The sequence below is a fragment of the Carcharodon carcharias genome, chromosome 15 (genome assembly GCF_017639515.1).
Source record: "Carcharodon carcharias isolate sCarCar2 chromosome 15, sCarCar2.pri, whole genome shotgun sequence".
NCBI lineage: Eukaryota > Metazoa > Chordata > Chondrichthyes > Lamniformes > Lamnidae > Carcharodon > Carcharodon carcharias.
Window position 1 is genome coordinate 19321724 of NC_054481.1, and position 26867 is coordinate 19348590.

At 39.5% G+C, this 26867-nt stretch overlaps 1 protein-coding gene across 3 annotated transcripts in view; it reads right to left on the reverse strand.

Moving 5' to 3' along the window:
• Positions 1-26867, reverse strand: part of parn (poly(A)-specific ribonuclease (deadenylation nuclease)) — a 116656-nt gene that overhangs the window by 35570 nt on the left and 54219 nt on the right. For all 3 annotated transcript variants that reach the window (XM_041206739.1, XM_041206738.1, XM_041206740.1), the window contains 3 exons: positions 22358-22413; positions 21546-21632; positions 17481-17555 (listed from right to left, as the gene is read on the reverse strand). In XM_041206739.1, the coding sequence (XP_041062673.1) occupies positions 17481-17555; positions 21546-21632; positions 22358-22413 (218 nt within the window). The remainder of the gene's footprint in view (positions 1-17480; positions 17556-21545; positions 21633-22357; positions 22414-26867) is intronic.

Genomic DNA, 26867 nt, shown 5'->3' on the forward strand with positions numbered 1-26867 from the left:
GAAATCTCACATCTCATTATCTCAGAGGAGCTACTAACGATCATTTGGGGACTGCACAGCTCAATTTCAAAGAGAACTATACAAAGGCCATCTACATTTAATAACCAAGTCTGGCCAGAAGAAGATGGATCATCTGCTAAGACAAAGGCCCCACAATCTTCCTTTCAATTCCTAATGGCTAAGACTATTTGGAATCCAGATGATGGATACACATCCTTTGTCAAAGATGGTGGAGAGGTGGAAGTCATGTGCCATGGGCCTCTGGCTTGTGGAACATAGCTCGGTCTGTGATTTAACATCTTGCTAGCAGGCTACACCGAAGGAGTTGTGGCCCAGGTTGGACACCTGGCTCCATTTGCCCTGCTTCTGCTGGAAGTCTGTTCCATCGCCTACAAGACTGATCCATCTCTGCATTTCTATTTCATCATGAGAAGTCAACACTGCCAGAAAAGTGAAATATCCAGCATCGCTTTTCAGCCCACTGACCTTTGCAGAAATACCTCATTGGACTTTGATTCTGGACTCTGGAACCCATGTGAACCAATATTTATTTTCTCTGTAGTCTTTGTACTGTAAATCCTTCCCTTCGCTATCCCTCTCTTTACTGTCTGAGTGGGCAGGCAATGTTGTGACCCTCCTCCCGCATTTTGAGTGCTTGCAAATAAACTAACCTTTTGAGTTCATCCTATCTTGAGTTTGCTGTGGGGTTATTACTAGGAAATTTGATCCCACAGCAACTAAGGGGTTGGGGAAATGCACCACCATTTATAAAGAGGGAAACAAACCAAAACACCTTTCTCTTTACAAATGAGTGGTGAGAGGAGAAATTCATGCAGCTTAAATTAACCCCCTCTTCTGTGTAACAGTATCAAAAACCTTGCTTAGGTGTCATAGGAGGATGGTAACCCCTTCAGAAATGAAAGCGATAACTGGACTTGTGGTTTGGCTTGTGCTGTTTCTAAATACAAAATTTGCCTGGAGATCTATCAGCAAAATGCCATTATTAAAGATTGTCAATGTGTCAAATAATTAATTTAAATGTATGGATCCATTGCCTAAGATGGCACTAAACTAAATTAAGACATAAATTTCCAAATTCCTAGCTTCCAAAAGTTTAATGCAATAACCCATGTGGAGGGACTGCAACAAATTAAAAAGTGATAAAGTCATTCACCCCCAATTTTGATATACAAGTTTGAGTGCTAAAGAAAAACTGGTATGGTGGAGCTATAGCAAATTATTTATGAGTACAACTTGAAAGTGACATTACTTATACAATGCTATAATAAAAGATTGAAAAATCAAAAATGCTGGACAAAGAACACTTTGTACTCGATAGTAGTGAATAAGCCAGCATTGATGATCAATGTTTCCAGCAATTGCTTCAGTACACACTTTGATTTTTATGCCCTTGGGTGCAATGAGTAACACTTCTATTCATCTTGCAAAAGACTTGGATGATTCAAAACTCAAGATTAGCAAATTTCATCTAGAATCCACAACATACCATAAATTCATGCATAAATCATAATAGCAAATGGTCGGCTGGCCAGGAACTGTGCTCAGAATGTGCTTTGGGAAATTGGGAATGTGAGACTGTGATCTTGCCTCTGGGCTTACAGAAGTAACTTCACAATAACTCATTGGCACTTTCTCCTCTATCATAAGAGAAGCTAGATGTCTCAACTGATTTTACTATCTCATTGGTAATTGAACAGTTTACACTAGAGGGGCTCCAAGGTTCAATCTTCAGCTTATACCGAGATGAACCAGCTCAGATGAAGTAGTGGTGGACATATAGCAACTGGCCACCGTGTCCCTAGGGAAGCGACAGGGAGGGAGAAGGGAAAAAAAGCTAAAGTATCTGCAATTGATTGGGTTCAGCTGGTAGTATCCCCACTGCTGCATTAGAAGATTGTATGTTGAAACCCCATTGCAGGAGTGTTGTATTGCCAGAAGTCTTTCCACCACCAGCATCCCCCCCACCCGCCACCCAACAGATACAGTTAAAACAAGGCACCATCTGCCTATTGCAACAGTTTGTTGAAACATAGGTTCTCATGGTTTCCCAGAGTTTACAGGTCACTGGGAAAGTTTTCCCATTGCCTTCACCAATGTTGTACTCTCAATCAATATCAAAAACAGAGTAACCATCTTATTACAGTTTGAGACCCTACAGTAGACAAGGCTGCTGGGTTTGCTGATACAACATTCACTGTCTAAACACAAACGTGAAGAATAGCCACTTTGATGAGATACCAGAAGACAACTGATGCTCATGAATTGGCATCTTAACAAGCAGTCAACATGCTCAACAAAGGAGAAAACTGGCAGCAAGTTTAGCCAGAAGAGTGCTCCCCCATTAATGACCACTGACAATAATTATTAAACTCTAGTGATTCACAGAGTACACAATAATCACTGTCTTTACTTGATATGTAGTTATTAAGCATTCAATTATTTCCTTTTGCAACCCAGCATCATTCCTAAGCTTATGAGCTAAGCAACCCAGCTAACAAAACAAATTGCTATGAAGGCCCAAGCCATCATATATGGACTGAAAGAAAGGGACAATAATTTTAACCTAGTCATGATTAGAGAACAAGATGCCAACTTGCAGAGAGGAAACACTATGTTTATAGGCACTTCTCAACAGAGGCTACTTGAATCTCAGACTCACTAGCACAGCACATTAATGCATTGTCGGTCTGGGCCATGACAGATGGAGATCAGCAATTTAGAGTGCATTTTATGGTAACAGAAAGAGTCAAAGACATCGTTAAGAGAATGCTAATTATCCCATTCTTTTTGCATAGATAAGCAAGACATTGGTTTATAAACACAATCACAGGATTGTTACAGTGCAGGAGGCCATTCAACCCATCATGTTTGTGCTGGCTCTCTGAACAAGCAACTCACCTAGTGTCATTCTGCCTTCTTCCTGTGGCCATGCACATTCTTCCTTTTCAGATAGAAATCTAACTCCCTCTTGAATGTCTTGATTAGAACCTGCCTCCACCACACTCTCAGGCAGTGCATTCCAGATCCTATCCACTTGCTGCATGAAAAAATTTTCCTCACATTGCCATTGCTTCCTTTGTTAATTTCCTTAAATCTGGTTCTAGTTCCTTCCATGAAGTTTCTCCATATCTACTCTCCAGATCTTTCATGATTTTGAATGCCTCTATCAAATCTCCTCGACTTTCTCTTCATTAAGGCAACCAGACCCAACTTCTCCAATCTAAGTAACTGAAATTCCTCCATGAATCTTTTCTGTACTCTCTCTAATACCTTCATATCTTTTCTAAAGGGTGGGCCCCAGAATTGAATGCAATACTCCAGCTGAGGCCAAACTGTGTTCTGTACAAATTTAACATAATTTCCTTGCTTTTGTACTCCATGCCCTTATTAATAAAGCTCAAGGGATGCTGTATGTTTTATTAATTGCTCTCTCAATTAGTCCTTCTCTTAATTATGCACATATACACCCAGGTCCCTCTGCTCCTGCCTCCCCCTTTAGAATTGTACCCTTCATTTTATATCATCTCTCCGCCTACTTTCCACTAAAATGAATCACTTCATACTTAACTGCATTAAATTTTCATCTGCCATTTGTACCCCCATTCTGCCAATCTATCCATGTCCTTTTAAAGTTCTATACTATCCTCCTCACAGTTCATAATATTTCCAAGTTTTGTATCATCCACGAATATTGAAATTATGCCCTGCACACCAAGTTCTAGGTCATTAATATATATCAAAAGCAGCAGTGATCCTAACATCAACGCCTGGGGAACTCCCATTTTAAACAGTCTTCGAATTCAAAAAGCATCCATTAACCACTACCATCTGTTTCCTGTCACTCAGCCTATTTTGTATCCATGCCACTACTGTCCCTTTAATTCCATGAGCTGTTACTTTGCTCACAAGCTTGCTATGGTGTACATGGACTTCCAAAAGCCATTTGATCAAGTGCGGCACATCAACAACATTACCCTCGTAAAGCCTCTCCATTATCCTATCAAAAAACTCATGCAAGTTAGTTACTCATGATTTTCCTTCAATAAAACCTCAACTAACCCGCATTTGCCCAAGTGATTAATTTCACCCCCCCCCCCCCACCCCCCCACCAAATTATCATTTCTAGAAACTTCCCAACCATGGGTCAAACTGACTGGCTTGTAGTTGCTGGGCTTATCTTTATATCCTTTTCTGAACAAGGATGTAACATTTGCAATTCCCCAGTCTTCTGGCACCACCTCAGAGTCTAAGCAAGGGGAAATTATGGCCAGTGCTTCCACAATTTCCACTCTCAGTTCTCTCCATATTCTGGGATGCATCACATGCGATCCTGGTGTGTTATCTACTTTAAGTACAGACAGCCGATAAAGTTGATAAGGAGGAGCTATTGTAAGCCCTTCAAGTGTCTGACCTACCTCCTCTTTCACCACGACCTGTACAACATCATCTTTGATAAAGAAAGATGCAAAGTTTTTATTTAATATCTCAGCTGTGCCCCTGCCTCCATGTGTAAATTCACCTTTTTAGTAGGCACACTCCTCTCAATCACCCTTTTACTGTACACAAGCCTATAAAAGACTTCTGGATTTCCTTTTATGTTAGCTGCCAGTCTCTTCCTATACTTTCTCTTCGCTTCTTGCTGGCTTTTTCAATTCCCCGCTGAACTTATGTTCAGCCTGGTTCTCAGTTGTACCACCCCCCCGACATCTGTCATATGCACACTTTTTCTTCATTTTAAACTCTTTTTCTTTTGTCATCCATGGAACTCAATTTGTTTTCCCTGCCATTCCCCTTCGTTGGATTTTAACTTGACTGTGCCAAAACTCTGCTTTAAATGCAGCCCATTGTTCAGTTAGTTTTGTCTGCCAACCTTTGATTGCAATTTATCTGTGTCAGATCTATTCTTATCCCATTGAACTTGCAAATCACCATGCAAAAAAATTGGTCCCAGCTCTGTTTAGGTGCAACCCATTCAGCCTGCATAGGTCTCATCTCCCTCAGAGCTGGTCCCAATGTCCCAGGAGTCTAAAGCCCTCCCTCCTGCTCCATCTTTCCAGCCACATATTCATCTACTTTATCCTCCTATTTTTATACTCAATTGTGTGTGATACCAGAAGTAATTCAGAGATTTCTACTTTTGAGGTCCTGCTTGCTAATTTCCTACCTAGCTCCCTGAATTCGGATTACAGGGCAAAGCCCCTCTTTCTATTTTATTGGTACCAATGTGGACCACAACTGCTGGCTGATCACCCTCCCCCTTATGGGTGCTCTGCAGCAGTTCAATGACATCCTTGATCCTGGGAACAGGGAGGTAACATGACAACCTGGATTCACGTCAGTCAGTTCCTCTACCGAATCTATCATTATTGTTCTTCCAGTCATCTTCATGCTCCCTGTATAACTGAGCCAACCATGGTGCCAAGGACTTGGATATGGCTGCACGCCCCAGATGAACATCACTCTCATCAGCATTCAGAACTGACTATAGATGGAGTGTGTGATGGACTCAAGGGACTCTGCACTACCTGCCTGTTCCTTTTTGATCACCTGGTGGTCATCCATTCCTTCTCTCCCTGCATACTCTTAAGCAGTGGAGTAACCACATCTATAAATGCATTATCCATGAAGCTCTCAGTCTCTCAGATATACTGCAGCGATGCTTGCTGCTGCTCAAGCTCCAAAATCTGGAGCTCGAGCTGCTGCAGCTAATGACACTTCCTGCACATGTGGCTATCCAGGGCACAGGAAATGTCCTGCAGTTGCACAGGATGTGCACTCAAGAGGTTGGAGCTGCCCTGCCATGCCATTAGATAATAAACTTTTGCTACTGATAGGTAATTAGCCATAGTCCGCAAAAGGACCACAGGCATCTCATTCGCCATCAGAGAGACACGGGTTATGTATAACTTGAGGGGCACCATTCCACAAGCATGGAGCAAGACATGAACTACCATAGCCGGTACAAGGGCTGAACCTGCACCATTGACATTGTTTTACATCACACTCAAGCCATCTAGATAACTGAACTAACCAGCCCCCCAACAAACCTTGCTTCTACTAATAAACCTTACTGCTTTAAAAAGAGAAAGACTCACCAACTATTCACTTCTCTTCTGTTGATGTCACTTAAATATAAGAAAACAGTGACAGAGTGGTATTTTTACTGGACAAGTAATCCAGAGACCCAGGGTAATGCTCTGGGGACCCAGAAGTTCGAATCCCAGCAAAGCAGATGGTGAAATTTGAATTAAAAAAAAATCTGGAATTAAAGCCTAATGATGGCCATGAAACTATTGTCGATTGTTGTAAAAACCCATCTGGTTCACTAATGTCCTTTAGGGAAGGAAATCTGACGTCCTTACCTAGTCTGGCCGACATGCAACTCCAGACCCACAGCAATGTGGTTGACTCTTAAAAATGCCCTCTGAACAAGGGCAATTAGGGATGGACAATAAATGCTGGCCTAGCCAGAAACGCCCACACCCGATGAACGAATATATTTTAAAAAATTTTAAAAAACATTTCCCAGATGCTTAGACCAGAAAGTAGTATCATCTAAACATACTGCACAGGAGACAATTTGTCCGATCATGCTGGTGCTGGATCTTAGAAAGAGCAATGGTGTTTAGTGCCTCACACTCTTTTTTTTGTCTCAACCCTGTAAGTTTCTCATCTTCAGTACCTGTCCAACTCCCCTTTAAAATGATTTATGGAATCAGCTTCCACCATCTTTTCAGGTAGAGTATTCCAGATTCTCATCTCCCCTCTGGTCTCTTGCCAATGATTTCAAATCTGTGACCTCTAGTTATTGACCTACTTGCTGGAGGGAATAGTTTTTTTATCTACTCTATCAAAACCTCTCATCATCTTGACAACCTCTATTAAGACAACTCTTAACCTTCTCTGTTCCAAGGAGAACTGCCCTAATTTTTCCAACCACTCCTCCTAACTCAAGAATCTCATCACTGGTAATATCATCTGTACCCTTTCCATTTATTAGGTTTATTAAAAAATTACTAGCATAAAGCAAAGTTACCGGTATTACACTTCCTTTTTACTTAAAGTGAGTTGCTGGGGGAAAAAAAGCACTTTGTGAAAGTAATGAAATTGTGATTCTAAAAAGGGAAAGAAAGCTTCACTCAAAAAGCGTTTTCCTTTTAAAATAAGGTCAGATTGAACTTTGCTTGCTACAAAAATCACTCCAAGCAAGTTCGATACAAGTTATGGTACAAAACTGTATGATCCATGACACATGAATAGATAGATCTCTCAAATTCCACCAGTGAAAATGACCTCCTGCAATAACACAATCAATTTTGATTAGTCAAGTATGACAATTGTTCACAGAATAAAAGTCGCATTTTATTTCAAGCATCCTTATTATATTTTCATTGTACAGTATCCAGTTCTTCCATTCTAGGCTTAGGAGTGAATATCAAGTTCGTGACATGACTTACAATCAATCGTCAAGAGTACATAATAAATATTTTCTATAATATGTGCAGAGGTGAATTCAGGAAGTGGTTTAATCAGAAACTGTGGTAAAAATTTATTGCCAAGGACACCCTGGACAGAAAGAACAAGTTTCTGATAGATCACAATCAGGGAACTAGGTTCAATAAGGTGTGCAAAAGTGATTAAAATGCAAGTTAGTTTGTAGGATAATAGGCATCTATCAACTATTGTTACACAAATGGGTTAGGAATCAATTGGGGAAGCGATTTTGCAACAATTATAGTGCCCTATGCTGGTACCATCAGCGTACAACTCTGGAACTTGCAGTTCTGAAGATGAGTCTCATTGGACTTGGAACATTAACTCAATTTCTCTCTCCACAAATGCTGCCTGTCCTGCTGAGTTTTTCCAGCAAGTTGTTTTTATTTCAGATTTTCAGTATTCTCACTATTTGGCTTTTATATTAGCTTATAACTCACTTTACTTGTAAACCAATCTATTGCACTCAATAGTACTTCTATTTTCAGATTGACTACTGTCTATGGCATGGTATGGAACAAAAATCAAAATGATAAGACATTCTCATTCTTGTAAGGCTTCTCTCAGGACCTCCCACTCTATAACCTCTGCAGTGCCTCAGAGTCACTTGCTTTTCTTCTCAAATATAGTGAGACAACCGAAGGATGAACAAGGGCATCAGTGCAGTTTAGAAGAGGTAGGCAGAAGGAAGTAGGACAGCAATGACAGAACTGACCAGCTTCATTTTAACAATTCTGGAAATTCTTGCAAAGTCACCAGAATTCATGCAAGGCAGAAGTCTCTTCAAAAACCACCATGACTTTTGGGTGTTGACCCCAAAAAAAGAGGAAAGAAAAAACAACATTAAGAAGTTGTGTTGAATATGAAGAGACATTTTGTTTGCTGGTCTCCCATTTGTGGTTAAGGTTTTTGAATTGTTGATATTTAGGTATCACTATAAAACTTGAACTATAAAACAAGTATTTAAAAAATACACATGAATCAAATTTAGTCTGGTGCACAAAACTGTTGTTGAACCATATACACATAGGAACTACCGGACACTGTCTAAACTTAAACAGAGTGTTAAAGCACTGATATTGAAAGTGAAACTATATGCAAAGATTACAACATGTATTTTTATGAAAGTTGCAGAGTACACAACTGTAAAATGCTCCTATCACCTGGGAGTCGACAGGACACAATTTCCACACAAAAAGCACACAGGGTTACCTGTTACCAAATGAAGATAATCAAAAAATAAACATTCAAGTTTCAGAAAACTTTTGCTTCTGTTATTTTATGAAGGGTAATAATAATAATGTGAATTTATATCCAGTTAAACAACAAACACCATTAAAAAAAAACAGTATATCCTTGTGTTACACTCATGAAAATATGTTGCTCCAGTACGGCTACAACATTGGCATCTACCTGACAATGTGTAAAATTGCCCAGGTATGCCCTGTCCACAAAAAGGCAGATGCAATCCAGCCAATTACCGTCTCGTCAGTCTACTCTCGATCATCAGCAAAGCAATGGAAGGTGTTATCAACAGTACTATCAAGCTGCAGTTCCCCAGCAATAACCAGCTCACTTCACTAACACTCAGTTTGGGGTCCGCCAGGGCCACTCAGCTCCTTGTTAAATGGATCTAAGCCAGATGGTGATGTATGAAACAAGGCACAGATATTTTCCTTGCTAGCAGGTTTATTCACAGGATGCAACATTACAGATCTCTGCTGTCAAACTACCAACCCAGTGTTCTAGCTGACTTTCTCTGTATGTGCTCTCATTCCTTAATCAAATAATCAAACATCACCTGTGTATCTTTAACAACATAATCAACCAACCATTAACAGATTCCCCTTCCTTTCTTTCAACATAAACTTGATAACATACTTAAATAATTATAAAACAATCAAAGGGGCAATGGTGTAGTGATAATGTCACTGGACTAGTAATCCAGAGGCCCAGGCTAATGTTCTGGGGACACAGGTTCAAATCCCACCATGGCAGCTGGTGGAATTTAAATTCAATTAATAATCTGGAATTGAAAAGCTAGTCTCAGTAATGAAACAATTGTTGTAAAAACCTATCTGGTTCACTAATTTCCTTACAATCTGCGATCCTTATCTGGTCTAGCCTACGTGTGACTCCAGACCTACAGCAACTGCCCCCTGAAATGGTGTAACAAGCCACTCAGTTCAAGGGCAGTTAGGGGTGGGTAACAAATGCTGGTCTTGCTAGCAGTGCCTACATTCCAAGTAAGTGTTTTTCTTCCAATCCATCATAACATTAGCAGCTCCAACAATTTCTTGGAGCAAGCATTCCTCTCTATAAAACAGTCTATATTTGGTGACTTGAGTTGACCTATTTTATTTTTTCTCCAACATTTCCTTTATACCAGCAAGGTCAATCCTCAACCTTTTCTCAGGTGACACTCTTTGTTGACTGAACATTATCCCATAGAGAACGGTTATCCAGATAGCATTCAATTTGCAAACTTTCTCAGAACAGATTTCCTTCAGAATGTTAGTTAAGCACAATTCCATATCAATTGCACCCACTAGTGCCAGTGTTTATTTTAACCACCCATTTTATTTTTTTCGATTCCCAGGCCAAGAGACAATATTTTCAATTTTCACCAACCCAAGAACATGATAAACCAGCTGCACTTGAATACCCATCCGGAAGATTGGCATGGGAACCATCACCAAAAAGGACGAACTTCATATCTTTCAGGTCATCCTAGGTTGGAAACTTGAATGTGCATTTTTCAGAATTTAAATTTCTTTAGTATTTTATTTGCCTTCAGAACCTTCTCAATTGTGGCATGTTTCATTACAGTGCTAAGTTTCAATACATCATAACTGGCATTAGGTCTTGTCCATGTGCACAGCCAGTTCAACTGTCCAATCAAACTTCTTAACTGGTCCGTTAACTGATCATCTTTCTGAGAAGTCCTAGCCCGAATTATCGGGATATGATTAGTACCTTTTAGGTATGATTGTCGATTCAACATGACCCCTGACAACTTCTGCTTAATGTCTAATGTTTAAAGGCCCCCGAAGCCTGGCTTGCAATTTTAAATTCCCCTTTTTTCTTGCCTATCACAAATTGCTCAAATTCCACAGAACACATCAACATGAACCATAAAGATGCCTGTTAGTTTTTCTTTGTGACACCAGAAAAATATTACTGGCTCTGCTTTCAGCTGGATAAAACAAACTTTCAGCCATACAGACCTAACCCAGAAATGCCATACCCTCAATGCATCAAACAATCCATAAAACCAAATGTTTAATTTACACACCTTCCCTTCTATACCACTCGCTTCTTCAGGTGGTTTCAGAGTCACCTCTTTGAAACGTTTCACCCTACAAAAAAGGTGGCTTATATATCAATTGACCTACATTCCCATGAATGTGTGGCTAAGAGAGCTAAGAAAATCTCCCAGATCACTCTGCCTGCCATAGAGTCATTCACTCTAACATTTTCAAGTCTTACACCAAGCTCATTAAGTCCATCTTCAAAACCCTGAGCCACTGGTCTCGCTTTAGCCTTATACGTCAATCAAGGAATGCTTATTTATTTATTTTTTTATTTATTCATGGGATGTGAGCTTCGCGGGCTAGGCCAACATTTATTGCCGATCCCTAATTGCCTTTGAGGTGGTTGCGGTGAGCTGCTTTCTTGAATTGCTCCAGTCCATGCAGTGTGGGTACACCCACAGTGCTGTTAGGAAGGGAGTTCCTGGAATTTGACCCAGCGACAGTGAAAGAATGGTGATATATTTCGGTCAGGATGGTGAGTGGCTTGGAGGGGAACTTCCAGGTGGTAATGTTGCCATGTATCTGCTGCCCTTGTCCTTCTAGATGGCAGCAGTCCTGGGTTTGAAAGTTGCTGTGTAAGAAGCCTTGGTGAGCTCCTGCAATGCATCTTGTAGATGGTACACATTACTGCCACTGTGTTGGTGGTGGAGGGAGTGAATAGTTGTGGATGGGGTGTGAATCAAGTGGCTGCTTTGTCCTGAATGGTGTCAAGCTTCTTGAGTGTTGCTGGAGCTGCACTCATCCAGGTAGTGGAGATTATTCCATCACACTCCTGACTTATGCCTTGTGGATGGTGGACAGGCTTTGGGGAGTCAGGTGGTGAGTTATTCACCACAGGATTCCTAGCCTCTGGCCTGCTCTTATAGCCATGGTATTTAAATGGCTAGTCCAGTTCAGTTTCTGTTCAATGGTAACTCTCAGGCTGTTGATGGTGGGGGATTCAGCAATGATAATGCCATTGAATGTTAAGGGGCGATGGTTAGATTCTCTCTTGTTGGAGATGGTCTTTGCCTGGCACTTGTGCGGCACGAATACTCCTTGCCACTTGTCAGCCCAAGCCTGGATATTGTCCAGGTCTGGCTGCATTTGGACATGGACTGCTTCAGTATTTGAGTTATCATGAATGTTGCTAGACGTTGTGCAATCATCAGCAAAAATCCCCACTTCTAACCTTATGACAGAAGGAAGGTCATTGATGAAGCAGCTGAAGATCGTTGGGTCTAGAACACTACCCTGAGGGACTCTTGCAGTGATGGCCTGGAACTGATATGGTTGACCATCAAAACCACAACCATCTTCCTATATGCTAGGTATGACTCCAACCAGCAGAGAGTTTTCCCTCTCATTCCCATTGACTCCAGTTTTGCTAGGGCTCCTTGATGCCACACTCGGTAAAAAACTGCACTGACCTCAAGGGCAGTCATTCTCACCTCACTTCTGGAGTTCAGCTCTTTTGTCATGTTTGAACAAAGGCTGTAATGTCATCAGGAGCTGAGTGACCCTGGCAGAACCCAAACTGAGAGTCAGTGAGTAGGTTATTGATAAGCAAGTGCCGTTTGATAGCACTATTGATGGCCCCTTCTATCACTTTACTGGTGATGGAGAGTAGACTGATGGGGCGGTAATTAGTCAGGTTGGATTTGTCCTAGTGTGTGTGTACAGGACAAAGCTCGGCAATTTTCCACATTGCAAGGTAGATTCCAGCATTGTAGCTGTACTGGAATAGCCTAAGGGCACAAGTCTTCAGTACTATTGCTGGAATATCATCAGGGTCCATAGCCTTTACAGTATCCAGTGCCTTCAGCCATTCCTTGATATCATGGTGGAGTGAATCGAATTGGCATATCCACCTGTGAAATAAAGCTGGCTGTTCTCTATCTGGCACTTGAGTAGATACCAAATTCTTTCCAATTATCCAACTTTTTGTTTTATCTTTCATCAATTTTCCTTTAATTCATTTGTGGCCACCCAAACTTCTCGATCATAACAGTTTCTACTTCTAGTGGCATTCCTCAATTCCGCTATAGTCCTTGTTCTAGTCAAACTATGGCTTCTACTCGCCCTCCCATCTCTTTCTGAACTACTGCTACATAACTTCTCTCTCCCATGATCAGAGGTTCTGTTGCCAGTACATGATCACTTCCGAGAGCCAGAGTCACTTCCAGATCCACTATGGGAACTTGCACTGTGTTTTCTAACTCTCCAGTTTTACCTCATTTTGCCAGTCCATTGATCTTACCTCTTGTCCATCACCTTGAACATTTAGCCAATGTTTGAATTTGCCAGTAGCTTGCCCTGCTCTCCCTACAATGGTCACATTCCTCCATTCACTGGACCCTTCTGGTATGAATGTTACCCTGGTATCAACTTTTGGCAGTATCCTGTGCATTGATATCACTTTGTGTATTGTTTACCATCCAGCCCCTTATCTACCATATTCTGCTTCTCATAACGGTCAAGCATATGAGTATTTGAGGTGCAAGGTACCTTGTGTAAGGAACATATCTTTTTAGTTTCTGTTGGACTGGGGATTAAAATTACAATGGCTGTGGGTTGAAAGACATGTCCACTAGAACAGGATGAGATATATATATATATATATATATATACACACAATGTTGCAGTCCTGGAACCGCGTGTGCCATGAAAGACAGGATGGTGCCGGAGAGGAGTCCTGGACCAAGGGAGCTGCCTTGCAACAACGTTTTATTTGGCTCCTGACCAGGTGACCAGGTTTTGAGAGAGAGAGAGAGAGAGAGAGAGAGAGCAGTGCAGCAGATTAGCTCTTAGCCTGAAAGGAACAAGACCTAAAACCTCTTTCTCCTGTGTGAGGAATATTCCTGTAATTCCACAATAATAGCTAGCTGGCTTTTTCTTCTCATATCTCTATAATCTGCTCTCTCTCTGAAAACCCCTGTCAAGAGGCAAAAGGGGAAAATCACCGTTAGAGACATTGAAAGGCAAGTGCCCAACCAGTGAACTAAATACCGAAAGTGCTAGAAGACCACCTCGTATCATCAATAAGAACTGAGAGAAATTTGGAAGACAGCAATCAAAATCAACCCATTGAATCCTGTACTCCAGAATTTGTGTTATTGAACTGTTTCATCCCACCCTTAAAATCCATGTTTTTGTGTCTTATGTGTCTTGTATGTGTGCGTATAGGGACTTAAGGGGTAGAGTTTAGGTTATAGAATTAGAAATTAGCAGTTCATATTTCATTTTGCCACTGGTTAACAACAGTTTGTTCAATAATAATTTACTTATTAAGTTTACAAACCTGGTGCTCATATTCTGTTAACCTAAATTGAACAGTTAGGTAGAATTGGGGTAATCTGGTGGTTTGATCAAACCTATCACATTTGTCATGACTCGGGGAACAGTGGGGCTTGATATTACAGCGCACTATCCCCAGTGAGTTGTGACACTTGTCACCTTTTAATTGCTCAGAATAGTTTGATTACCATGTTGGAAAAATTACTTTCTTCCCATCACTTTACCTGGACCTTTCCACTCTCTCTCTCTGACCCTCTCTTTTATAGCATACTAAATCCCCAGGATTAAATTTTTCTCTGACAGTCTCTTTGAGACTTCTGCCTGATGAATACCCTTCTTCCTGCACGTAGGGCATTCAAGTGTGCAGAAAAGGTGGAACTAAGTGTAGTCCCTTCCAAGGCCAGGGAATGATCACACATCACAGAAGGTTATTTGTGGATTTCTCCCACGGACCAACTGATATGGAGTCTTGCTCACAACTATATGAAGTGAATTCTTTGCATGTAGTGCCCACATCAGGGCAGATATTAATTTATAATTTGTTTGGTCAGCTAAGATCTTATAGAGCATTTCATCAACCACAGTATGATTTCTTTCACAAAGACCATGAGTGAAGGGACTTTCAGCTGCAGTGTTCATCACTACAATGTTCATAGTTTTGCATATCGCTAAATTCGTCATCGGCAAATAATCCCCCAATGTCAGTTAGGAATTTAGCTGGTGCCCCCATTTTACCATGATTTTATCCACAGTCACCCTTTTGTCTTTACCATGTATTATTGTAGACATATTGAATCTTGTTGCTATGTCTATGAAATGTAAAATATGTTTCTATCCTTGTCCAACACCTTTAAATCCATAGCTACTATTTCATTAAAGCCCCATGCTAACAGGAGACTTACATTTGGCCATGATGGTGTCCTCTGATACATTTTGCATATCACATTTTTCACTAATCTCTTCAATAGCTTGGTGTACTTATGATCATGTACCCTACACCTTTTAGTAGGATTTTTAATCTGTGACAAGAGAGATGGGCAAATTGTCGATGTAACTTTAAGGCAAATTGTTTTTTTTTCAAACTCCTATCATCTGATTCCATTAACACTTACCTAGAGATGATAGGTTTTGTTAAAGAGATGCACTAATGTCTTGATTGAGTAAATTGCAAATCTACTGACTTTCCAAAGACAATTGCTATATGATGTTCCATGTCAAATTTCATTTGCACTTTTTTCATGGGTGGCCTGCTCAGCAGCATGGATATCTTACTCAATACTACACCTGTATTAATGAAGTGGCTTACCCCAGCTATCCTACATGGAATCACCGTATTTTCAGTGGATTTAATGTGTTATCATCTGCCAACCTGAAGCAAGACAACTTGCATATTCTTTCACCTTACTTTGATCCTTACTACTAACTGAATCCAAAAGACATTTCAACCAATCCATTCCACATGCTGTGAATGTGGAACCACTGTCCAACATGGCACAATTAAATGAATTTGCGACGCGCACACTCATTACCACAACAAAAGATTAGATCATGGAGAATAATCCCTTGACTATCTCAATTCCTACTTAGCTTCAATGGTTTCCTCTGGAAAAGTCGGCACTGAAAGACGATCTGAATTCAAGAGCTGAAGGGCTTACGTGCAGAGATGTACTTGTCTCACATTCAGCAAAGTGGTCTGCATAACCTCAGGTGTTGGAATGAAAAAGATCAAGAAGCTGTAGAAGGGCAATGTTCAAATGGTGACAGCCTTTGATGAGTCCTTATACATTTGCTTAAATCTTGGGTAATTTCTAGCATATCAGGCTCTTTGAGAAACAGGTAAAAGCAAAATACTGTGGATGCTGGAAATCTGAAACAAAAGCAGAAAATGCTGGAAAAACTCAGGTCTGACAGCATCTGTGGAGAGAGAGACAGAGTTAATGTTCGAGTCCGTATGAAGAAGAGTCATATGGACTTGAAACATTAACTCTGTTTCTTTCTCCACAGGTGCTGTCAGATCTGCTGAGTTTTTTCCAGCATTTTCTGTTTTTGTCTTTGAGAAACAGGCTTGTTAACCAAATAACAAGACAAGCTTTTTTTTTTAAGTTTCAACATTCATGCCAACCTGGACTGTTGCACTCGTATACTTTTGATCTACACCATTAAAAGGCAAAATGATCGAAGGAAATGTATGGATCACAATAAAGCTTACTGTGATATGTAGATATAGAAGAAATATTTTTGTACATTTTCATTGGTACTTGTGGAAGTAAGTTGAAAGGTGCATAACTCTTTACTGATTAACTGTGCACAGAAAGCATACAGCAAAAACGATGATGCTTGATGTCCACAAGCCTCAACTTCAGTTTGCTCTTATGACCCTGGGTATAGCAGTGGTGATTCCACATCATCAATTTCATTTTCCTTCCAATTTCATATTGGAATTCCACAAGAAAAAAAATCACATTTAACCATTGTGAATAGTTGGAAAAAAATAACCCTCTCCCCACTCCCTTCAAGTTTTTGGTTTAGTTGCTGCTGTGTTATTTTGAAGTAATGCAGACAGGTTTGGCTGCTTCAGTCTCAGGTGACAAAACTGTTGCCATTGATTTGGCAAGCGTCATTAAAATAATTTTAAAACATTAGGTAAGTCTTAGAGCTTGCTGAGGGGGGATAGAAAAACATTACCCTTGTGCTTGTACTACACAAGTTTATTCTGAGTTGGGATCACTGAATGACTGTCACATGTGCAAGCAGCCTATGAATCAAAAGAACTGTGTGACTATCACATGGGCAATATGGGCGCTCTTCCAAATTCCTAAATAGCAAAATATTCCACTTCCAGAGGTTTTCCTTTGCCACCCCATGTTAAATTATGCAGATAACTGACCAACATAGTCTCCACCCAGTGAGTGGCTGAGCTGTATGGACCAGGAGGGTCCCAAGTTCAGCAGCTGGCTTCTGCTGGGCTAGTTGATCACAGTCAACGTGGCAACACAGGGAAAGGCTGCTATAGTGGAATTCAACCAACCCTGGCTTAGCGAGTGGAAAACTGGACAGAATTCCTAATTTTAATTGCTTTCTACCGACCTCTTACTGACAGTGAGCTTTTGTTGAAGTCAGGCAAAGATAGGATCAGACCTGCTTGTCATTCTCTTGCAAATCAAATAACTTGCCCACACTCGGTCCAGACACAGGCGTGAATAATAACCAACCGGGCAAAGTACGACAAGGAAAATCATTACCCATGGAAGTATACATCAGCAAGAAACTCACAGTTTCACAGGAGAGAGGAGAAAAAAAGTGGCCCCCAAAAAAGAGTACAATATAGTATTTGCATAAAAACACGTCATTGCAAAACCTTGTAAGTTCACTCACCAATTTGTACCTGTTCTCGTTGGCTCAATGCTACAAATGCTGAAGTATCATCTATCCAAGACACCTGGATGTTACCTGAAATAAAGACCAAACGACAATTAAGTGTGTTAACTGCACAAAATTTACAGCACAAAAAAGACAGGATAAATATATATTTCAGTTTTCTACAAGATAAATGAACATCTGGTACAAAAGGCATAATTTTAAGGATTTTAACTATTTAAAATTGGCTATCCAACCCTCTAACTAAACAGATTTTTTGCTCTAAAGTTGTCTCCAGTTTCACATATCTAAATCAAGGCAAATTAAATTACTTACAGACTGATACAAGATAGAAATCTAAAATCAAAACTATTGCTCCTTTGTGCTTAGTTTAACACTTCCATGGGTAAAAGCACCATTTGGTGCAGTAAAGCAGTAGTTCTCAAACTTTTTTGGTTGAAGGGTCCCTTTTCAAATGGATTAGTAATCACTGATTACACCTCCCATCTAAATGACAATAACAGATAATGCAACACTTCTGTATTATGAGTATGTAAAGTGTATTTAAATAATACTTTTAAAGAAAACTGGCATTTACTTGTAGATGTGTGCACTTGCTTCTCACCACAGAAGCACAGGGAGAGAAGGAACAGAAAGAATGCTGGGGAGTATAGAGAGAGGGGGCATGCCTCCAGCTGTCACTCATTCATTTATTCTTGACCCCAGCATTTGTTTCGCAGAACCCCAGAAAGTCTCTATGGATCCCCACAGTGCTGTCCACTTTGAGAAACACTGCAATAATGACCAACAATGCCTAGGAAGGCCCTATGTCCATTCCTTTGTCTGTGCTGTTACTCAGGCAGCAATGGGACCCAAGTTCTGGTTTAACATCAGAACTTGAACTTCTTGATCCTACTGCTGTTTTATAATAACACAGCAAACATCTCCTACATTAATTTCACTACAAGACACTCTAATCAAGGCATCTTAATGATTAGAAAATCTATTATAACTCAGCACTGAACTAGCGACAGAGTAAAATATTTAAACAGAATAATTTTCAACAGAATGATTTCTTAATAATTAAGTTTACATTTTGATACCTCAGAGTATCATCTTAAAATTGTACTTGAGAACTTAACTACATTCTCAAGTTTTCAACAGGGCCAAGCAGTATGGCCAACGTCAACTACAACTTCTGAACAACGAAAGTGTAAAAGGTAAATTCACTGACCAAATTAACCACAGCAAAATTAATACCTAAAGGCGCTCTTCACTCATTTATACTCAATTCATAACATTAAACTTTGGATCAGTATAAAAGATAAGTGGATTCCATTCCAATTGAATTCATAGTAAAAACATCGAGTGTATCTGTGCTGATATTCAATCTGGTATTTTCATTGTGTGTGTAAATTATATTAGAGCTAAGCACAGCCCATTCTCTAAGCCTTTCTCCTTCTCAACCCTACCAACCATACAAGAGGGTGAGTGGCTGGAATTAAAGATGTAACAAATCTGAAAAATGGCATACATGCACTGTGACGTAAACGCTGAGGACTCTGATCTGCATACACATTCCTATTAGTGGAGAGATATGCTGTCAACATTGGTAGCCCCGCTCTCACTATAGAAGGATCAATTTGGATAAAGTGATTGCACAATAAATGTGAATGCTGGAGAGGGATTAAAGAGGTTTGAATGACAAGATTAGAATTTCTACAGCACTCTTCAGAACACTAAGTATCCATTTCAAATTTTGTCAAAGTTCAACTGGCATTAAAAACCAAAAACTAAAGTGTGCTCCAAGTGCTTGTTTACTTGCACCGTGCGTTTATCCAATTGACAGTTAATTTACAAGCTATTTATTACACAATTTATTTCAAAAGAACTCTTCACTACAATTTCTCTCTACCATTGCCTCATGTCCTTTATGGCATGATATCTCTTTTCAAACAGTGCATCACTGATTTCTCATTATCAGTCCCACGCCAGTATGCCACATTCTCTGGCTTGAAGTCCACTAGCAAAAAAACTGCAGGACAAGCAAAAACCAGAATAATCTGGAACCAAGAAATTACAAGACATGATCAGTGAATCATTGTTACTAAGGAACCACATGACTGAGAGCCAGGAATTTCAGGATGTGAGCAATCATGTGATTGGCAGCAAAGTGAAAAGCTGCAAAATTAAAATAGGAAAGCACTTACATAAACCACAAAACACACACTACCAACACTAATGTTTAACATTTGTCCTGCATCTCCTTGTGCCACACGTCTTACTCGATCAAGATAACCAAGCAATTCTATAGCCAGATGCAAGAACAGCAGCTGGAGATCCACCCACCTTGGTGGGAAGTTTGTGGCTTCTGCAGAGCAGAGCACAGCTGCCAACAGGAACCACATTAGGGCATAAGCTCTTATCCTAGCTGTATTATGCCCAAAAGATTTAAGCTAAATTGGATTTTGCTGGCAGAGCCTTGATTCATAAAAGAGTTGATTGCAAAGAATTTTCACCAAGAGGCTTTTGTAAGCCAATTTAGTATTTTCAGGCACATGGGCAATATTCGGAAACAAATTGTTCTCTCTTGGATTATGCTTGAGGTATGTTGAACATAGAATACTGTAGATGACCATTTGGAAGCAAAAGGATAAGGGAGCTAATTATGCTCCTACTACCTAAAATGTTCCACTGAATAAAAACTTTTGAAGGAGGCACTTAAAGTGATAATTTGAAAGAGTGCATCAAATTTAATTTTAACGAGTAACAAAGCAGCTTGGTCATACTTTCATGATCACTCAAAAGGTGCTGAGTCCATTTTATTTCTGAAAGATTTCTAAAGCTGCCAGCAAAAGTAAAATAAATTTCTATTAAATCTGTTTAACTTCTTACTGAACAGAGGCTGCAAAAACGTACATTTTTCTAACAGGCTAGGGATGGACCACCAATCTACTCCTGCCAAAGCATTTTGACAAAGAGCTTCACAATGCCAAACTGCACAGAGTTCTCAAACCAAAACAAAAATCAATTGAATGAGTATGCACCTTTATTAAAGATCTTAGATCTTTATATCATCTATTTTCTCTCTAATTAAACGTAGTTTAAAAAAAAGTTTTAGGTCATTGCTAAAACCAACAGATCTTTTGATCTGTCACTCATACTTTGTAATGGTGCAAACATATGCATATTCACTAGTTTCGTCAGGGGACAGACACTTTTTAGTGCTATATGACAACTCCAGTTTAAAGTGCATATATTATTGAATCAAGAGCTAGGTAGTCCTCAGCTGTGATGTTTTCCTATGGCTTCAGGGGGGAGAGAAGACAAAAAACTCAAACAAAAGGAGACTGTTCTAAAACCAGCAGAATTTATGCATAAATCGTATTAAAGATCAACAAAATAAAAGATCCAGTATGGAGGTTAAAGCCAGAAACCGTAGGGTTTATAACACTTTAAGTCAGGTGTTATTAGAATTCTTTGGGAAGCTTTTGTAGATATAGTTTTCATTCATAGCTTCCCATGTTCAAATTCTGTTGGTTCTCTTCATTCCGTGTGTAATAATTAAATGTTTTCCACTGGTATAAGTACTATGGTCTTTAAATTTGAAGTGTACATATTCTGAATAATAATTGGTTACAGACCACTAAATCGGATCAAGGGTGTTATTTATGCTTTAAAAATATATTTGGTTGCAACTTGCAAACTATCACCCAAAGAGTCAAATGGCAACACTGAAGCCCATTTTCTCCATGTAGCCACAAGGTTCCACCAAGGGACACTGCATGGTGTGCATGTCATTTAGAAAGTTAACTCAGATTGAGAAAAGGCACATTAAAAATACTAAACTGGATTGGGGTCTGCAGAGATATTTTAGAAAAAACCCATTTAATTGCATAAAATTTCCCTTTTTAACAAAGCACGGATTTCAGTGGGCCTATTTATCAACAAAAAGGTGGAGAATCTGCAGCTGGAGGTTTAAATCCATCATTTTTAAATGGAGATAGTGCTAACCAGATTGCTAAATTGTACCAAATGAAACTAGCTGCTGTTCGAATTAGGTTGCAAGTAGGTGGATCCTACCAAAGGCACTGAAAAGTTGGTAGAGGTCACTGGTCTTCCACTCCTTGGGAAAACGCACGTGAAGAACATGGTCCCTCTTTGGTTGCACTGGAAAACAAAGAGTAAATACTGTAGTATCTAATCACAGAACCTCAGGGATTCAAAACTTGGTGGAGGAAAAAGTAATAAGTACAATTTGTTCTCCCAACATATGAATCAGTTAAAAATAGATGCATATGTAAGTAAGTAAGTGCCAATAACTAGTCATGGTCTAATCCTAGAACAACTGATGGCCTTCATCATTACAAAAAGCTTTTCATTACTTCCAGTGAGCTGTTGTATAGATTTTTTCTTTTCCCTGGAGCTTGTCTAACATTCCTTTCCAGAAAGTATCTAAAAGAAATGCTACACACTTTAGGGAAAAAAAAACACATGACCCACCACATATACTGTACTTGATTTTTCTCATACCAGGATTTTCTTGTAATTGCTTTAATGCCTGCTGTTGGATAGTAAATTCTTCGGACAAGTTTTGTTGGATATGCACAGGCTGAAGCCACATGCTACTGTGGATCTCAAAGGATTCTATTTCACTTTTGTGGGCAAACAATTATGTAGCATTTTAAGCAAAGCATTAAGCTTCTTTCAATACAAAGGTTGGAACACATGGATCATAAATGTGAAACAGTTCAAAGTAGAGTTCGATTTTAGCATAGAATTATTACAATCCTCCATAGGGTTACTCTGACTATATGCTTTAACATAAATAGGAAGTTGTTCAAGGGCATGTCAGTGTATGCACTTATGCATTCTAGTTCAAGTTCTGTACTTACAATCTGGCCCACTCAGATTCAGATAGGGAATGTCAATGACTCTCATTAGAAACAGCCTGCATATAAAAAAAACATAGTAGTAAGTACAAATTTATAAATCTCATCACAATTATTTTTGGCTACAGAAATTAAATTCTACAGGTTGAGTTTACAGGTTGAACTAAAGCAATCATGAAGAAATATTATTAGAAGGTTCTATGGGATAACAATAAACTGATCATATTCTCCATGGAAGCAAGAAATGTAAACAAGGAGTATTATGTATATAGCCGCACTGCTTTTTCAGGCAGGTTGATGTCAATGCAATTTGGTTACTATCAGCTGTGGCTGGTGTAACCAGATTGAAAGTGCTGAGTGAATCTTTATCAGGCATCTCTCCCTTGCCTTTTTTCTATTCTTTCACGGGATATAGATGTTGCTGGCAAGTCCAGCATTTGTTGCCTATCCCCAAATGCCCTTGAGAAGGTGGTGGCGAGCTGCCTTCTTGAACAACTGCAGTCCATCTGGTTCAAGCTTTTGCTGTCGGGGTTTGGTACAACCAAGTGGCTTGATGGGCCATTTTAGAGGGAAGTTAAGAGTAACCACATTGCTATATGACTGGAGACTCATGTAGGCCAGACCACATAAGGATGGCAGATCTCCTTCCCTAAAGGACATTAATGAACTAGATGGGTTTTTAACAACCATTACTGAGACTTGTTTCCAATTCTAGATTAATTAATTTAATTTACCCAATTCTAGATTTATTAATTTATCAATCTTTGGCCCTGTAATATTATGACCAGTTTCCTCCTGCTCTGTCCCATATGCCCCAATGCTATACTACAGCAATCATCCAGACTGAGGCGGGGCGCAGGGGAGGTTGTGTGAAAGAGGATGCATGCAGTCTGGATAGTTTCACCTGCTGTGTGTTGGAGAGTTGAATGGGGCTCAAGTATACAGTGATCATAGTCCCATTTATCTCAGTGTTGTTGCGTAATTTATATCATGGCCTTATTTCCGCACGAATTCTAGAGGCCACAGAGGGGGTTGTAATGACTGAACTTGGTGGGGCTGCTTGGTGGGACTTGAATGGACAGATTATTGCGCTTCAACAAATTGTGAAAGTGGTTAAACTGTCTAAAATAGTAAACGCGCTTAATATGGTTTAAGAGGTACTGGTGCAATTCGATTAGGGACACTTGTTCAAAATAGACAATTCTCTGGGATAAGCAAGGACAATGCAAGTAATAGGGACTGTGTTGCATTACATTAATTTGTTGCCACATCCACATAAATGCACCAGTTTTGCAGCAGGTAAGATATGGGATTGGGAAATTCTGAGCCACATTGGTGGTATATGAAGCTAGGTCATTTAGGGCTGTGTATCCTAATCTACGATACAAATGGTTTCATCCTCTCCGTCTCGATGGAAAAAAATTAACCCTCAAACCATTTCAAATTTCAAAAATCTGGTATATAGCAAATTTGTCACATTAAAGTTTAGAGTTGTACAGATTGTTGCAACAATCGCTAGAAACTGCAACATGAAAATTTAAAAATGACAATTTCTATGGAATTTATGATAGGAAATCACACATTTTGAATATCTCTCAATACCAAAAAAGTTAATTTCATACTAATGGTTGCAATTCCTTTAAAAGATCCACAGATACAACTAACACAGCCACACCCAACTCTTGAAACATAAGGCCTGGCAAGCAAGTTTGACATTAAATCAAGTAGGGGCTTGCTCGGACTATCTCAGTAAAATTGGATCACTTATTCAAGATAGATGTTATTCACCAATGGATTTGAATTGATAATCTATTTTAGTCAGTTAGTATTGCTACTAAATCACTTGGAATCTGCCACTTTTCTGCACATCAGCAAGTCAAAGGAGAGAAACTAATCGAGAGATATTGAAACATCGTAGAAATCGTGGCAATAGTTTGAATTCAAAACTTTCCGTACAGGATTACTTGCTATAGCACTTTTTGCCAACATGTGACAGCATTAATATAGTAAGAAAACTCTTTTAATGGGATTGTTGCTTTTCACCAGTACCTTTGATTTCCCTTCCACCTTGGAGTTAAATATTCCTATATCCAACAGGATCAAGGATCAATAGCAGTCTTCTCTTCATGGCTTACTTGCAGTAGTGAGCATTAATTATTGGCTCCAGGTCTGAATACTTTTAGACACACAAATGATAAAAATCTACTTTCTATCATGCAAGAGTCTTGCATCCCTTTTTATGGTAGGCACTGTTATGAACAGCGTAAGGTGTAAATGGAACAGACTTTGACTTTCCTGATGAACTCAGGAACAATGAAGCATTCTACCATCCTTCTTACTGCCCAGATTGGCAATGATGCATGGTTTCATCTACAAAAATGACTCCACAAGTCATAATATAGCACTTTATTTATGGCAGCAGGCAAACTAAAACCCACCATTTTTGGGTGAATTTCAAAGGCATCTTGTAACTGCCAAATGCATTCTATAACTGCCGTAGCTACATCAGTTTAAAAAAGACTGCAAGAAAAGACTGGTGTCTTTCATTTCCTCTGGATCTCTCAAAACATTTTACCGCCAATTATTTTTGAAGTGTCGTTACGGCTATAATGTAGGAAAACTTACAGGTTGGACCCCCCTCTCAACATTTATAGTCCTTTCTATGGAATCATGAGTTAAAACTTAACATTTTGTGTGTTAAGTGAATAGAATAGCACACCAGAGAATAAACAATTGACTCTTGTACTACTTATAGAACCACCCCAGTAGTACAAGTGCTCTATATACATCCCAATCTCACTAACAGATAGAATAACACTACACAAGAGACTATGATTCAGGCTAAACCAACAAGTCAAGTAAGATAAACACAAATATAGTGCATAACAGTCACTGATAGTTCAGATAGTCACCAAAAATGAGAGAGATGTTAGAAGAGTCTTAACTTCTGTTTTAGATAAATCCAACAGGACACTTCGGCCCCATGGCCCTACTCCCACCACTACAGCAGCAGCAACTCACATTTATATAGCATTCTTAACTTAGTAAAATGTCCCCAGGTCCTTCAGAGAAGAGGTCCCAAACAAAAAAAGCTACCTAGAGAGATATTAGGACAGGTCACCAAAAGTTTGGTCAAAAGAGAAGAAAATGAGAGGTATAGTGAGGGAATTCCAGAATTTAGGGCCAAGGCAGCTGAAGGCACAATGGCAGGAAAATGAAAATTAGGGTTGTGCAAGAGGCCAACGTTGAGTGTAGAGACCACAATGGACTGTGGGGTCAGAACTAACAGAGAAAAGGACAAAGGCTGCAATAAATGCATACGGTCTGGTCAGATTTGGTCACTCAAATGAAAAGCAAACCTTTCTCAAAAGGCAAATTATCCCTAAACAGCCCTCACGTTAGATATTAAATTGTCTGATGAAATGTTCATTAGCTCATACCTGAATCAAAACCCATTTCATATCATGGGTGTTAATTTTGTATCAAATCATCTTCCTAGCAAGAAAGCCAAACCCCGGCAAGTAAGCAGATATAGGTAATGGCTCAATCTCCTTCAAACAGTGGCAAACTTGACATCACACGAGGTATCAGTCAAACAACTTTGTCTTGCTGAAACTCTAACAAAACCCCACACCCTAAACAAAGGCAGACTCTGTGAGTTTGAATCTCCCAAACTGTGGAATGAGATTGAGATTACTCAAAAATAAGCCAGTACCTGAAGACATAGATAAATTCTTTCAGAAACATGATTTAAAAATTTGTTACAGTGGCCTACACTTTCACAGGAATAGATAACAAAATATCTCATAACTGCCACCGTATCATGAATCTCAAACTCTACTACAGTTGAAATAAGATTGAAGATCAAGTAATGAAATAGACCATTTAAAAAAAAAACTTGACACAGCCAACCATAGATTCAAACAAGATTAAAAGCTAAGGTGGCCCACCTGTTATCTGGCCTTAGTTGATCTGTATCAATTGACAGAAACTGGTTTGAGAATAAAATTTTACTTAGCCAGCAGATGTTGAATAGGTTAACTGTTATCTCTGTTTTTTGGATACTTTGATAAGTACCAGAATGAAGCTCCAACCCATCAATTCCAGAAGTAAGAGATAAAAAACACAAGTGGTTTTTCAATTTTGAAAAGCTATGAGGTAGATTTTCACAGACTCGCCTGCCCAAGTTGAATTAGCTTGCCTATAAGTTTACCCAACCGTGTTAATGAACATTTGGCAGCGGATAGGAATAATGCAACTGCCCTGGTGGCACTAAAGCCACGCATCTACAATAGTCATAAATACTTCTTCAATCTTCATGTGCCTCACGGTAGTATTGTCTGTTCAGGATGTTCCTGAAACAGCAATGGTAGCCTGCTGCTCAAAGTTCAAGATTATTAACGCTTTAAGGCTTGTTTGTGCAAAAGAACAGAAATGAAATAGGATCCCGATTAGCAACTACAATATGTTCAGCACGTGTGTTGAACCATCTTCAGACTTGTGCATACATCAC